The sequence below is a fragment of the Macrotis lagotis genome, chromosome X, assembly GCF_037893015.1.
Source record: "Macrotis lagotis isolate mMagLag1 chromosome X, bilby.v1.9.chrom.fasta, whole genome shotgun sequence".
In the NCBI taxonomy this organism is placed as follows: Eukaryota; Metazoa; Chordata; class Mammalia; order Peramelemorphia; family Peramelidae; genus Macrotis; species Macrotis lagotis.
The window spans coordinates 235,844,837-235,861,568 of NC_133666.1; the positions used below are offsets into that span (position 1 = coordinate 235,844,837).

General features: G+C 35.2%; 1 protein-coding gene across 3 annotated transcripts in view; it reads right to left on the reverse strand.

The window, feature by feature from the left end:
* VCAN (versican) overlaps nucleotides 1-16,732 on the reverse strand; it is a 133,126-nt gene that overhangs the window by 63,881 nt on the left and 52,513 nt on the right. For 2 of the 3 annotated variants that reach the window (XM_074204539.1, XM_074204537.1), the window contains exon 7: nucleotides 10,987-13,938. The exons of the other annotated variant lie outside the window; for it this stretch is intronic. In XM_074204539.1, coding sequence (XP_074060640.1) covers nucleotides 10,987-13,938 — 2,952 coding nt within the window. The remainder of the gene's footprint in view (nucleotides 1-10,986; nucleotides 13,939-16,732) is intronic. 3 annotated transcript variants of the gene reach the window in all.

A 16,732-nucleotide genomic window follows, 5' to 3' on the forward strand; every position in this document is an offset into this window, starting at 1 on the left:
ATCAAATCTCATGAATTAAACAATTTTCTCTCCCTTCCCTTTGAATGAAGCTCTTATCAGCCCTCCCCCTTTAAGAAATCCTAAAAATGGCATTTGAACCTATGAATACTCTGTTTATTTGTAAGACTAATTTAAGAACTATTAAGCAAGAATAATATAACCACTTTGTCAAGAGCTGGGGAAGAAAAGTCAAGAGAATGCATATGCATTTTGTTTATATGTAATTTGAATCTATTTCTTTTTAATACCTGAGGAAATTTATAAAGAAATGAGAAAAAGAATCATTTTCCAGCAGAAATTAGATGAGTAGTTATCAAAGGCAAAAAAGAAAGTTCTTACATACATGAGGCACATTGAGCAAAACTAATGAATTTTATATTTGCGTTGCCTTGAATCAGAATTGCATTTGTATATTTTAACTTGCAGCTACAGTTGATTTCCCATTACATTGATTAAACTCAACATGATGAGGTGAACCTTTGATAAGATAATACCATTAAATGACTACTTCTGCTAATATAATGTTATTTGATTTTTAATAGGAGAAAGATCTTAATTTAAAAAAAAGAAAAGATTGCCTTTAGCTATATAACTAATGCAAAATCAGACCTAGATTTTCCTACTCTGAAGAGCTCAGCTTGAAATTACCCCTCAAGATTATACAAACAAGGTGTCCAACAAATGATTCAGTTCAAGTCAACATTTATTAAGGGACTAATATGAATTATCCATTTTCACAGGCATCTGAATAAGAGAAAATTGGCCAAATTATAGGAATACAGACTTAAGTTAAATGGACATGGCATTTTTTCTATGATATGAATTTATTAGTTAAAACAACCAAAACTAGCTTACAGTGGTAAGAAATCTTTTGAAGACTTTTGCTTCAGCATATGGAAGTTTGTTTTGCTTGCCTGCATGATTAGTATGGGAGTTTGATGTTTTGTTGTTGTTTGGTTTGGTTTTTCCCCAGTGGGGAAGGAACAAGAGGAAGGGAGGAAAAATAAATGTTTGATAATTGTGGGGGTGGGGAGGAAATGAGCCAAAATGACAATTGTCTTTGATATTTTTTGTTTGTGTTTCAGACCTGACCAAGGATTCCATCTGCAGAATAAAAACTCCACATAACAGAGCAGATCAGCATCTTCTCTACAATTTATTGGTTTAGAGAATAGTTGAAGCATTGAGGCTAAGTGGCTTGATCAGGGTCACATACTTTCAGAGGTAGGACCTAAATGACAATGAATTAGAGAGCTGAATGAACTTGAGCCAGGAAGACTGGAATTAAAATCCTACATCTGATGCCTCCGTGGCTTTGGATCAAATAATCGTCTAACCTCCCCAGTTTCCTCATCTATAATAGGGAAATAGTAATAGCAGTTATCCTAGTTTTGTTGTGAGGATCAAATGAGGTAATAAGTGTAAAGCCCTATATAAATGTTAGCTACATTATGATTGTTTTTATTGTTATTACTAATCCTGATTCTCAGTTAACCTGTCTCTCTGTCTCCAGTCCTATGCCTCTTTTATGCCTTAATATTTCTATGTTGAAATCAGAGTGAAATCCCTATGTCCAGGGAGTCCATGTAGAACTGTGGAAAGAACACAGAGAGGGTCTGAGTTCAGATATGGCCTCTGCTATTTATTACCTATATGACATGAATGGACAAATCACTTAACCTCTCTGAGGATCACTTTCCTCATCAGTAAAACAAGGAATTTGGGGAAATTACACTCATGGTTCCTTCCATCTCTAAATCTGTTATCCTCTTATACTTTCTCCAACTCCAAAGAGTCTCTATTAGCTGGTATGAGAAAAGTCAGAAGGCTCCTCTGCAATCTTGACTCTCCCATTCTCATACACCTCAAATAATCAAGACACATGGGACTATATCACTTTATCCTACTGTCTCATCTAGAGTCGGGTTGGGATGAACCACAATGTGTTTTGCCCTAAGCCTTCCAACTCAGGTCTGAGTTCCCTATAAGATGTGAAGGGGCAGTCATCCTACTGAGAGTTATTTAGGAGACTATATAATTATAGTCATTACATCCATTTTAGAAGCAACATTTCTGACAGAGAAATTAAGAACTTGCCGAGACCACCCGGCAAATAAGAGCAGAGTTTTGTTTTTGTTTGCTTTAACTTATAATTAAGCTTTGAGAGGATTATTAAGTATAAGCATTCTATGAAGATTGACTTAGGTCATTACTTCATTAGTGCAAAATTATGAACTGAAATAATAGATGTGAAAATATTTTGAAAACTTAAAGGCTCTTAAGAAGTATAAAAGGGCAGTATTATAAAGTATGAGAGAATTAAGTTTAAGTCATTTGCAAACTGATGCTAGAAAGAAGCATGGATTCATTAGGGACAATATCAAGATTATCTGGCTAGATTTGTTTAAGTCTTTTGTAATGATTAATTAAGCTAAAAGATAAGAGAAAGTTCCTCCTTTACTGTATTTCTAAAAGACTTGCTGGTTCCTGAGGGTCTAGGAGTAATTTTCTCTGACTCTATCAGTCACTCAATCAACTAGCACTTATTAAGAGTTTTTAATGTGCCAGGCAAAAACACAGTTCCTGCTCTCAATATTCTAATATGCTCTTGTATTCTCATAATAAAAATAACATTAAATAGCTATGCACACATATATGTGTTCATGTGTGTGTGTGTGCACTCTATAGATATAAGATGATCTCAGAGGAAAGGCAGGAGACAGGTAAAAGGAAGCAAGAATGGCTTCTCTATGAAGGTGGGATTTGAGCTAAGTCTTGAAGGGAGTCAGAGATGCCAAACAGCAGAGATGAGGTGCAAAGCACCCCCATCAGAGAGGACAATAAGTATAAAAGCATAAGGTTAGGAAATGGAGAAGAGCAAAAAGGTTAATGTCACTGTACTTTAGAGCAAGTAGGGGAGGAATAAAGTGAAAGAAGACAGAAAAAGTAGAGAGGAGCCAAGTTGGAAAAAGACTCCCATTTTGAACCTGGGGATAATTGAAAGACACTCTTCTTGTGAAAGAAATGCAGGAAGACAAGAAATAATGAGCTTCAGGACAGGCTCTCCCTTTCCCCATCACCATTCAGGAGAGTAGTTGATAAGAGATAAGATTCCAATTGTTCCATCTGACAGCTAGGCTTGAGAAGAACCAGAGATATATTTGCAGATCTACACTTGGAGAGCAAACTACTAATACTTTCCTCTTCTTTATTTCAATGCCTGTTCATTATTCAAAGACAAATTTCAAGTCAGTAAAGTTGATCTAACCCATTTTAATATCTCCTACTTCTGAATTGCTTTATATCTTCCAATCCCACAATTTGTGCTAAAGTATACAGGCTTGTATTATTCTTTGTCCTCTCCCTTTAATTGTAAGTTTTTTTGTTGTTATTATTGTTTTTTGCAGAGAGGTATTTTATGCTTCTTTGTTCCCTGACCCTTATTCTAAAAGAGTCCTGAATTTGCAGTTCATGCTTAAATATGTTCAGTTCAAATGATTATGCTTTAAGCAAGAAAGATTTTGCATCAATGTTTATGAAGCTGGCAAGGGAACCTTGCTTAGCAAATGTAAAGAATAGTTTCAGGGGGGCAGCTAGGTGGCGCAGTGAATAGAGCACTGGCCCTGGAGTCAGGAGTATCTGAGTTCAAATCTGACCTCAGACACTTAATAATTACCTAGCCCTGTAGCCTTGGGCAAGCCACTTAATCCCATTTGCCTTGCAGAAAACTAAAAAAAAAAAAAAAATAGTTTCAGGAAGAAGAGATTTTCCTGTGATGGAGGAAGAGAGGGCAGATATATCTATCTCTTTGCTAGGGGGCAGAGTTGAATTTCTCTTTTCATTTGTCTCTTCAAACTCCAATTCCATACTGTTAAAACTTGATCTTCTCCCTTCTAATTATAACGCTGTTTTCTAATAATTTCCTCTTTAATCTTTCCTTGTAGGTTCTGTATAATCACTAAGGTCACTCCCCTACATATGGTGTGAAGATTAATGAGGGAATAACTGGAAACTTTTTCAACAGAATATTACAATAAAATGATGGACATTCATTTATATGTACTTCACCAAAAAGTTAATAGATTTTCTGTCTGATAGAGTGACAAATTCAGGAAGTATGGATCCTAGAAGAGGCATAGATAGGAAATCTAGGGACGCAGTTATAGTGCCAGCTTAAATACTAAGATGCTGTTCAACTTTGGGCAAGTCATTTCAAAATTTCTAGCACAGGTGTTCTCAACTAGTGGCATATGTAAGCCCTAAGATTGAATTTTAAGGAGTTGGCAATCTTGGTTAAGAAAAAATTATATCTTTACTCTCATTCATCTATGGCTAAAATTTAGAATTCCTTTCAATTATAATTTTTAAAGTATTATTCTGAGAAAGGGAACCACATACCAGAATGTCAAAGGTTCTCTGACACATTAAAAAAAAAAGGTTAGAAACCCCTGCTCTGGCTAATCTGTTCCCACATATGGAACTCCCATTACTGACATTATTCTCCTATTTTAACAGATTTATGATTAATGGAAAGAAAATCTCTCCACAGTTATAAGTTATTATTAGAAAAAAGACTGTAAACAGAAGCAAAGGGAGAAACAGAGGCAGAAGAAAATGAGAGAAACAAATGAAGGAAGGAAGGAAGGAAGGAAGCAAAATAGAGAAACAAAGGGAAAAAAGAAGGGAGGAAAGGAGGGAAAGGGGAGGAAAGGAGGGAAAGGGGAGGAAAGGAGGACCAAGGGAGATAGAGTGAAAGTAAGCCACCCCAAAACAAATCCAAAAATGACATCACTGTATTTCTCTTCCCAAAGGGTAAGAAAAAGTTTTCCCAGAGAATGAAGCTACATTAGCTGCTACTGCTACTATTTACTACTGCTAATGCTGCAGCTGCAGTTTGCTGTTCATTTTGTTGTTGTTGATATTGTCAGAGGCAGGGACAAAATGCAAATCTTTCTCATTCTAAGTCTAGGATCCTATCTAGTATGTCACACTGCCTCCTGACTTCATTTTATGTATAAACAAAATGTTCATGAATACAAAATATTATGCTACAGCAATTCAAAAGACATAGTCATTATTTGAGTCCTACAAGGCTGGTTCATGTAAATATTACTTTAAAAAAAAATTAGACTACACAACACAATGTTTACATACTGGAACAAACCCAAACATTTCCTGTTCTTTTCTCTGAAAATGAAAACTTCAGTTAAGGTTACTTTCTATTCCTGAATCACCTCCCAAAAGCCACAATGTCAGAAGAAAAAAAACTTAGCTGTTTTACATTCTAGGGCACAGGAACCAAAATGTAGAAGCATAATAGTAATCAGAGGGAAATTGCTCCTGACTCTTGTAAGCAATTATTCCAATAAGCAACCTGAAAAAAGTTTTAACACATATAATTTCCTGTTCAAAATATACCCCAATAGAACAAGTTAAACTACCTTGAAATATTACCTCTATTTAACAACATATGTTGATTTTATTTAAAAATCTGTATATCTCCTGTCTTGGATCTTTGTTAATGGTTTCATACTTGCAGTGAAACCAGTAAAGTCACCACTCCATATCTAGTCCTCATTGGATTTGAAATTGCTTGCTGAACCTTGCCAAATTCTTTGATAAAGAAAGAGGCAACTAAGTCATATGCCTTAGACCACAGAATAATAATGAGCCTGATAATCTTCAAGTAGATAAGCAGCAGGCAATACAATTCTATTAACCAAATGAAAAGGGAAACAACTTTTAAAACTATCACTCATAGGGGCAGCTAGGTGATGCAGTGGATAGAGCAGCTGCCCTGGAGTCAGCAGTACCTGAGTTCAAATCTGACCTCAGACACTTAGTAATTACCTAGCTGCGTGGTCTTGGTCAATCTACTTAACCCCATTAACTTGAAAAAACCGTAAAAAGTAAATTTAAAAAAAAAACTGTCTCTCATAAGAAAAAATCCCAAGAAAGATAAGCCATCTAAGAAAAACCATAATCCACTGGGGAATTTCTGGTAGAGTCAGATTGTATCTGTAAAGTAAATGTTCACTATGCTTAAAAATTAATAATCACTGACAAATTACTGAGGAATAGTAGTGATCAATTCAACTAAACTCAATGCTTAGCAACTAGACAAATTATTCAAAACTGTTAAATGAATTGATTTATAAATATTTTCTCTCATCTTTAATGTCTTCATGAAAACCAATCTCATTTCTAATGAAATTTTTCTGAGCAAAAGAATGTATCAAGAGATTACCAAGACCAAAACAGAGCAAACATCAACACACTTATATGTTCTATTATAAAATACATTTATGTAAATTAATTCATATATACATTTAGTATGTTTATATTCATATATATATATATATATATATATATATATATATATATATGAACACATAAATACATACATTTTAATTTGGCCACATCATTGATTTCTCTGGCATGATAACTCCATTAACCACTGCAGACTTTAGTTTCAGAAAAGTTATTGGGGGGGGGGCAGCTAGGTGGTGCAGTGAATAGAGCTCCACACCTGGAATCAGGACAACCTGAGTTCAAATCTGACCTCAGACACTTAATACTTACTTAGCTGTGTAACCTTGGACAAGTCATTTAAACCCATTGCCTTGTTAAAAAAAAAAAAAAGTTGATTGAGACAATGAAAGGTTAAGGGACCTGCATGTGGCTGTGCAACCAATAAGTGTCAATACAAATAGGACTCAAACCCAGGTCTTCCTGACTCCTACCTGCTTCACATAAATACACCAAAAGAGAAAGCAAGGATATTTGTTCAAATGTGTGTATGTATGTGTCCACACACTCACACTCTTGTGATCTTGGTAATCTTGTTATCTCTCATTTCTTACTGAAAAAAATCCCATTAGAGGTGAGATTGTTGGTGAATGACACATATATCCTCAAGTCCTACTAACAACTCATTTCAGAATTCTACCATTATCCTATTATTATATTTGAAATTAATATCTATCTTTACTAATCAGATATAGCTAATATCAGTACATTTAAACACATTGTGACAACAATACATGCTAGCTGTCTGTAAGTGAGCGTGTGTGAATTTCTGTGCTAACCTGTAATTCAAAGAAGCCTAATGACAAAAACCCTTCACATAGAATGGGACTGACCGTAGAAACAGACTCCGATTATCTTCATATGTTCACAAAGAAAACCTTTCAATATTTTCTCAGAATGCAGGTGTGCAAATTACTCTCGCAATAGACAGAAGTCATGTTTTTAGTAACCCCCTGAACCTCTGTTAAACACCCCCTGTAGCATTTTTCAGCTCATAAAAGTTTTATGAGCTGAAAAGTTCCCTCAACCTTTTAAGCTGCTAACCACTGTTCCCATAGAGCCCCAGCAGCACCAACACCCAAACTTGTTATGATCCCTGGGAGTCAGGGTAACATAAAACTGTCTCAAGAAGCATGTTTTCTTTCATGGAAGTGAAAAAATAAGAATGGTGGTACTAAGAACAGTGAAAAATGACAAATTTCATCATAGTTCAAAATCACTCACATATAGTCCAGTATATCACTGTCTATTTTAGATGACATATAATGTTTAGACATTGATTATATTAAGATGATTTGTATTTCTACAGAGATTAATGAAATTCCCAGTGATTATACAGCTTGGGGTATAATCTTTTTTGAGTTTTTCTATTAAATAGGTTTTCCTGAAATGCTATATCCATCTACCCCATGCCCCTTAATAATGTGACATCTTCCTTAGACAGGAAATTAGATTCTTTCTTAATTTTTTAACTGTAAAATAAATGTAATGCTTTGCTTTTAATTTCATATCTGTTTTAAACTTTCGGGTGTGTGTGTGTGTGTGTGTGTGAATGTGTGTGTGTGAATGTGTGTATGTGTGTGTGTGTGTGTGTGAAAGATTGGTATGATTGAATAATTAGCTCAGGAAAAAAAGCTTGAAGTTTATACACTCAAACAGAAGAAGATATCTGAATAAACCCTCTCTTCTCAACAAAGGATCCCTGCTCTGTGTCAAGAAGAGCAGATCTGGGCAAAAAGACTAATCAAGTATTTTTTCCTGTTGGATGACCAGGTGCTTCTTGTTTTTCTGACATTTTGTCTCAATGCTATTTTCACAGTAATTTTCTATCCTTTTTAAAAAGAGAAAATGATTATTCCTCTTTCCCTGGGTTGAATTCTTCACTCACTATTCAATTCTAAATCCTCACCTTTTGGTGTAAGCTGCCTCAGGGCTGATTGGGATGCTCAAACATGCTATTCTGACTCCCCTTTTATCTCAAGTCTTAAAATCCTTCAATCATAGGAAAATTTTTTTTCCTTCCTCATTTTTGTAGTCTGGTCTTCCATCACAAGTTTGAGAGTTGTCAACTGGGACACATATTTACTTTTTTTTTCAGTTAGCTTAACTTAAAGGGACTTTTGTTTGTTTTGGTTCAATTCTTGTAATTTCATCCTAGTAGGGAAATCCATTTTCCAATGCAAGTTAGTACCTGTTTTGAAATTTAGGTCTTGGAGAGTGGCCTGAAAGAGTCTTGCCTAGAGTCACACTGTAATTATGCATTTGAGGCAGAATTTGAGAATTTGAGGCAGTTTTCCTGATTCTGACCCTACCTCTCTATCTGTACCTTGTAGACAGTCAGACTTAAAGAATACACTTGCAAATTAGTATAATAAATTAAGTAAGGGGATCTACATATGCTTCCAGGTCATAAATTAGATGATAATAACTCTCCATTCCCTTCCTGCCCAACAGATAGATTCTCACTTATATAGCAACCCTTGTTCAATCCTGAGTATTGAAGAGGTTGGCAAAAGGTAAGAAGTGTGAAGGGGAACAGGAATCAACATGATCCCTAGCAAAATCATATTTCCTATTTATGTTTCCTTTAAATAGTCATTCATTAAAGAAAAATCAAATAGAAAAAAATGTTCACTAAGAAATTATAGTCATATGATTCCTCTCCAGGTTGCTCTCCTGACTCTGACCTTTCTCTTTTGTGCTTCAGAAACTTTAACCCTAGAAAGTTTATTTTACTCCTGGACTTACCACACAAAAGTATCCCCTGGCCTGTGGCCTCTCCTGATGGACTAGTTCCTCCCCTAACCTTCATTTTAAGGCACAAAGCCAGACCAGTCATATTTTCTTTCCTCTCCAATAGACACTCCACTCAAACAGTACACTCAAACAGTTCATAGAGAACTTTTTTTTACCATGATCCAGATCAGGTACCTCCTTTTCCTCATTCTACCAACACACTTTTTAGCTGGTTTGTATATGTTGTCTTTCTCTATTAAAATGTAAACTCCTCAAGGGCAGGGACTTGTCTTTCTCTTTGCTAGTATTTGTATTCCTCACATTTAGTCCAGTTCTTAAAAAAAAATGCTTACTGATGTTATTCAAAAGTACAAGAAAAAGAGATAGTATGGATTTATGCCATTCTAAAAATAATGATTAATTTCACTGCATTCAATCTCTGCCTCTGTCCAAATGAAGATATAGATGTCTCACACACATACATATGCACACACATACATACATACACACATACACACACTTACACACATACACACATGGGAGCAGGAGAAGAGAGAGAGAGAGAGAGTTCTATAGTTTTCATTTCAAATAAATATTCATATTTACATATTCTTTTCTCATATGAAAAATGTAGAAGCAATTGGAAAGCTTGAAGAAATTTTGAACTATTTCTGCTTGAGATTTCTATCATCACCTTACGTGAAGAAACAACTGGTTCACTGATTCAGTTATCATTCACCTCACACAATTGGGAATCCTAGCCACTTTGTGAGCAAAGCATTGTTATTAAGAAATCAACCACTATCATCAACATCTCTAAGCAGCAAGTAGTTAGATTGTAATACATTTTCTAATACTGACATTCTTTCAATCTTCCAGATCAATATAGAAGTATTAATAATTATCTTAGTTCCTTGTTAAAATCTTTATCTGTAACCTGATCTAAAGAAAACTGGAAAAATATATAATACACTCACAGCTCGATTACTGACTGTAAATGCTATTGCATATTCTTCTTTTGATGAGGGTTTCACTTTCAATAATTGGACTTATAAATACTAGTCAATAGAAGGATATTTAAAGAATTATTTCTCAGAGAAAAAAACATATTCAATTGAAAAGTGTTACAAATATACATATAGAGAGAAGACAAAGTTTAAAATGTTCTTGGTTACCATTTGAATACCAGGTTATGAAGCATTAAAATCACTACCAGACTATCTAATTTAGGTTAATAAATAGAAATTATAATATTATAAATGGTCAGTACTGTATCCATTTCTGTTCTGTATACCCATTGAATAAAAAGCTACATACATAGGCATAAGGACATCAGCTAAAAAATGTGTTGAATTAGCATTTAAAAAATCACTTTTAAGCAACAATTTCTATATAGTACTTAATGATATGACCCAACACCGATTACAGTGAACCTGCAAAATCCCTCCTCCCTCCACAGAACACTCTGAAATGAGCTCCAGATTCTACCTTTGTATGTGTGTGCTCCATGAAGATCCAACACTTTTTTAGCTGTCCAAACTGTAAGTGCTGATGTTAATAATTACAGACTAATGGAATGTTAACACAGTCTAAATGCTACACTTAAGTAGTAATGATGGAAGGACACTGAAATTAAAACACTTGATTCCACATGTTTTGAAATGATGTATAATAGATGATTTGGTTATATTAGATGACAAAGCGAGTTTCTTATGACTTTCAAAATCAAATGCTATCAAATATTCTTCCAATGTACTAGCACCATCTTCCAACATACCACTTAGTACAACTTATATGCAGCTAAACATCATTTTCATGACATATTTTACACTCCAGTTATCTTCTAATGGCAGCATCTGATATGTTCATGTTTCAAAAAATAACTGTCATGATAAAAATGTTGATTGCCTTGAATGGCATGTGTAGAAAGGATAGACTTACCTGTCTCGTTGCCTGTGACTGTAATAACATATACATTTATATCAGGATGGATTGTTTCCCTTGCCTGAGGCTCTGAAGTAGAGACTTCCTGAGATCCTAATGCATCTTTGCCTTCTTCAGTTGTGGGTTGTCTTGTTGTCTGTGCAATGGAAGAAGTACTTGAGGTTGTAAAATATTCTCTATCAATATCTGTTTCTAATTCTTTAGTTACCATGTCATCAGAAGGAGTGGGTGTAAAATGATATGTTGATTCACCAATTATTACCATGTCACTAGTTGTTTCCTCACCAGGTTCCCTATCAATTATTGGTGGTTTTTCTTTAGTGACAAAATATTTGGAGGTTGAAGTGGAATGAATTTTATCTAGTGAGCCAAAGAGAGTAGTCATATCACTTTGCACTGTGGTTTTTACTGTTGCAACTTCAGTGAGCACTTCTGATTCAGTGCTTTTGGACTCTTCCAATAACCCAGAGCCAATCTCTGTATAATCATGGGAGGTTTCTTCTTTTCTTCCAGAAGTTGTTTCCTCTTTGCCCTGAAGTGTGCTTTCTGTAGTGAATAGGCTTAAAGGTGATCTGGATTCCCAAGTAGAAGGACTGCTAGCCCTTCTTTCAGGTTCCTTGTCAGGTCCAGGACTTAAGTGTCCTCCTGATGTAGGGCTGAGTGTCACCATTTCTACTTCCGTCTTCACTTGGTGCTCAGTCACAGACTTTGGATAAGATATACTAAGCTCTGTTGTTCCAACAGTAGTTTTAAAGACTGGAACTTGCTTAGAATCTGTCACTAACCCATATTCAATGGTTGGATATGCTGATCCATCAAAGTCATGTTCATCAGTGTCCTTTTCTTGTGGAGTTGTCAGAATCTCTGAAGAAATGGTGGTCACAGAGTCAGTGGCAAATCCTGGATGCTCAGTAAGTTGTTCTTTCTCAGAAACAGGGAGCTCAACAGAAGTTACTTCTGTACTTTTGCTTATTGCTTGAGTGGTCTCTAGAGAATGAGTTACTTCAAAAGGAGTCTGATCAATCAAGTGCATATCTTGGGTGGTTTTACCATCTGATGAAACAGGAGGAATTAAAGATACTGTTTGATCAGCTTCTACATGAGCAGGAGGCTCCTGGGTGCTGCTGCTATAATTAACAAACTCTGGTCCTTCCCCATAAACAGTTTGTGAAAATTGATGGACAGTAGTTACTGATTTTGGTGTGTCCAAATCTAACTTTTCATCAATAGCACTCCCTTCCATGGTTGTATCAACAACTCCTCTGGGGGGATATTTAACAGTTGGTTCTTCTTTAATGCTTGTTTTAGGAGTTGAACGTGAACTCACTGTGAATTCTTCTTTGTCTTTCCAAGATTCTTCTGTGAACTCTACCATTGGTCTCTGAGTAATATCTATTGTGAGAGGAAAAGTTCTTCCAGTTTCAAAATGCTTTTCAGTTGTTTCTATGGTTGTAAATAAGGCAGTAGGCAATGCTGTAGTGTCTATATGTTCCGTTGATACCAAAGGCTTGGATGTCATGTTATCTTCATCCAGTGGCCATTTGGATACTGTGATAACCTCCAGATTTAAAGTGCTGCTTGTGGGCTGAACTTCAGTTGTAATTTCTTCCAACTCTGTTGAATCAAGAATGCCATCTACTTCTAAGCTGACTGGTGTACTTAGAAATTTGTCTTCAACATCTTTTGTTTTTGACTCTAAGGTTATCTTTGTTGTAATTGTTGCTACAGAAGTATCAAAATACTTCGTCATTTCATCAGGCTTCATCCCAGAGAATTCTTCTTCCTCTGTTATCCCATTAAATGGATCTTTTGTCACATCTTTCTCTGTTTCTTCAGTGACATGAATTGTGGTTGTTTCTGGCTTAAGTATTTGTTCCCTTTCTCTGCTTTCTGTTTGTTGATCAGGGTAAATAAGTGTGGGTGTTCCCTCAACTGAACCCTGTGGTGAAGTAAGATCTTGGGAAGAAGCAAACATTTTTACTCCTGTATGATTTTCTAATGGCAAAGCTGTGGACATATGTTGACCAGAAAATTCTTCAGTCGACTTGCCACTGGTTTGTGTCTCTTCCCCACTGTCTATGGAGGAACTTTCCTTGGTAGACATCATTACAGGTAAGGTGACTGTTGTTATAGAATCAGTATGCTCCATCAAAGTGAGGTTATTCTCTTCTGAGATCTTTGACACTGTAACAACTTCTGGAATTTGGCTAAAAGCAAAGATGTTCTGATCAGTTTTAATAGTATGTGTTTCTTCTTCATCTTCACTTGGAGTGAATTCATAGTGATCTGTAGGCCCTAATCCAGAAAGAACAATGTTTGTTGACTCTTTTTCAGTTTTACTTTCCATTTCTGTTGATACAACCAGAGTCCCAAGTGTAAAGGACTCCTCCACTGGAGGATGCTCTGAAGCTTCTAGATATGTTACCAAGGGTCCCACCTCAATTTCTTCTGTCTGGGTAATCACTTCTTGTGTTTGAGTATCTTCTGTGTTCCTTTCCCACAAGACAGTGGCATGGTGAGAGGTGGTAGTTTCTAGTTGGAGTACTTCATTATCTGAAGAAGTTGGTGGCAATAAAGAAACTCCTTCTTCAGTTTCAAATGGATCTGGTTTCTCAAGCGGTCCTGATGCAGATGGTATATATTCCACATCCCCCAGGCTTTCCGTACTTCCAGCTGTTGAGCTGCCTATGGCAGCCTCAGGTTGAATTGTGACTTTTTCAAACTTCTCCTCAATTACTCCAGGTGGAAGAAATGTGCCTTTTTGTTCAATATTCACTATTTCTCCCATAGGAGGGATATTTGATTGAGTGACAGGTAATTCGGTGATTAAAGGGATGCTGGGTGTAACTTGGAGTGGAATTATTTGTGGTTCCTTGGACAAATTGGGCGGTGCAGTTTCCACAGGGATATTCAATTGGATGGTTGTTGTCTCTGATATGTTCTGTTTAGCTAGAAAGATAATTTCAAAAAGTAAATTAGATAAGCCACTGATTTTTCAAACAGGGTTTGCCCGTCCGGTGTTTGGGGTAGAGGGAACTAAAAACTACACCCCAGTTAATTCAAAAATAAATAATCATGCAGATGAATATTCCGTGCTCATAAATCAATCCATTGTTTTATTTGGCAAAGGATGATTTTATTATTGCCCCTGCAGTATGGCTAAGTTAAGAAAAATTGATAATTTTATGACTTTAAGTAATTGGGAGATCACAAAAAAAAAAAGAAAAATGTTTCAGGTATAAGTGTTTGTCTACACAGAGTAAAATCACATATTGGAAACAACAACAGTAATTAAAAATCTAGTTAGAGGGTTTTGTACTATCTTGCCAGGGTTGGGTTAAATTTTCAGGCCTAGACTTTGCACAATCCCCCACCCTGTGGCCCAAGCTGAGAGAACAGTGCAGGCAGCATGGAGCCTCCTGGGAGAGGGAGTGTCTAACATTACTGAAAAACAAAAAGCCACATCAAATGCAATTGAGTTACTAATAAATAGCTAGATTGTCCATAATTTGGAGATTTTGATAAAAACAGGATATGAAGTTATTATTTTTTTTAAAAAAGACTCTTTACTATATTCCAGGTGTTTAAACATTTATCTTCATCTTCCTGTGAACTGAAGCATGGCCTTGTAAATGGTCTTCTTGCATGTTAGTAAAATGTCTCTGGAACATTTTGCCTGACATTTGTTATGGCTCTGTCTTTGTTCTGCACTTAGTCTGAGTCACACTTGTGGGGGCTATTTCCAGGCTGACTTTAGCATAAAACGCAAATATAGAACAGGAAGTAAAATACCTACATGGTATATTTTCAGCCTATAATTGCAAATCACCAAAAGAAATCTTGAGAAGCAGTAGGAGTGTATTTAGGCCATAGAAAGTAACACATCATCATAAAATACTATATTACAATGCCTCAAGTTTTACCAGCAATTATCTGAACTTTCCAAAAGAATATAGTACAAATGTGAAAGTAATACTTTACATAGGATTCCATAGTATTACGGTAAACAAGGAGGCTTGAATTTGGAAAAATTAGAACTTTTAACAGTCAATGACTCATCATACCAAGGAAAGTCTAATATTGGGAAGTCAATGGTGCTCTTCAAATCTGTTGTAGAATTAAGGTCTAATGGTTTTATAAAATATCTCTTTCAGTGATAATAGTTGTAATATTATTGAACTTATTTTGTAATAGTCCCAAAACAATTTTATACAAATAAACATATATTACTATTATCTATCAAAGTTTAATAATGAACATAGCATATCTTCTCTGCCAAGGACAGAAATTTTAATGGGTTCTTCATTTTTGATGGGCTATATGGTTTCATTGACTATTTTTCTCCAGTGCATTCTAAAACTATAGATGCATTATTTTTACAATTACAAAAATTCCTCAAAGTCCATTTAAACAAATCTCTGTTTAAACATTATTGGATCCTGCCTATTTGTGTCTGTTAATATTGATATGAAAAAGATTAGGATTTTTTTAAACAAATTAAGCTAAAAGTTAATTGCTATTTTGTTTTCTTGTTTTCCTAGACAGTGTATTTAATTTCATCACACTAATTTCTGAGAAACTTTCAGACAACTTCTGGTTATATCTATTTACCTTATAATTTCTCATTTAACTCTATCTAGATTTGTCTTACGAGTTTTCATATGTCAACTATATTTTAGTTTCATGTCTCAAATTTATCTTTTTATAACTTTTGAAGGGAAAGTCTAAGAAAAATAGCTATGGCAAATTCCTATGAAAATATCATGATAAAATTTAGTGACTTTCCTAAGGATATATTTTTAAATGTTTAATGATATTTTAAATTAATCAATTATTAATAAATCAATGGTACTCTTCCCCTCCCCCCCAGTGCCATTTTTTTTCTTTGCTACTGAGATTAATTTAAGAGGCAGTAAATATAGGTTTAGAGTCAATTCAGAGGTCAGGAGTCAGATACTCCTGAATTCTCACTTTGACTACAATCCAATCTCTGGAGATATCTTTATGTCATAAGTCATATTCTAGGCTTTGACTGTGTCTTTTTCAACTTCTTTAGAATTTTGAAATAAAAATAATTCCTTCCAAGTATGCTCTAAATATAAGTCATTTCTTTTCTCTTCCCAAACAAGAAGCATCCATTGATTTTCAAGGCTATTCTAGCAAGTCTATACAAAACTTACATGAAGGCCATGCCTATAGGAGGAAAAACCCTTCATCTATGAGAGAGAGAGAGAGAGAGTTTGTGTGGTTGTCAACAACTGAGTCAGATCACAGTACAGTTTATCTGTTCTATCATACTACCTACGACAACCAAGAAACTAAATTAATTTTATTTGAAAAGACAGCATAAATTATCACATAAGGACATGGTGTAAGAAGATGCTTCATATCTAAGTTGATGCAGAATGTGAAAAGAGAAAAATAGTGAAATATAATTGCATACATTTCCCTTCCAAGGGGGAGTTTTGGTGGAAATGTGTTCTTTTAGAAAATAACCACCAGTATTCTCTCAATTTCTTTACTAATGAAGCTTATAAAAAGATAGCTTGCTTTTTTCTTGAAGGCTCCCTTCCAGCCTATATAGCCAGCCTTCCACACAGATGTTTCACATTACTGTACTTGTTGCTTTCTGTGTCCACCAGGCTATCTTGTTTTGTGCTTCTGATGGGAGACATGAAGCAGTGTTTCCTAATAAAATGTAAAACTTTATCAGCAATATGAGAGTAGATTAGCTTACCAGCAG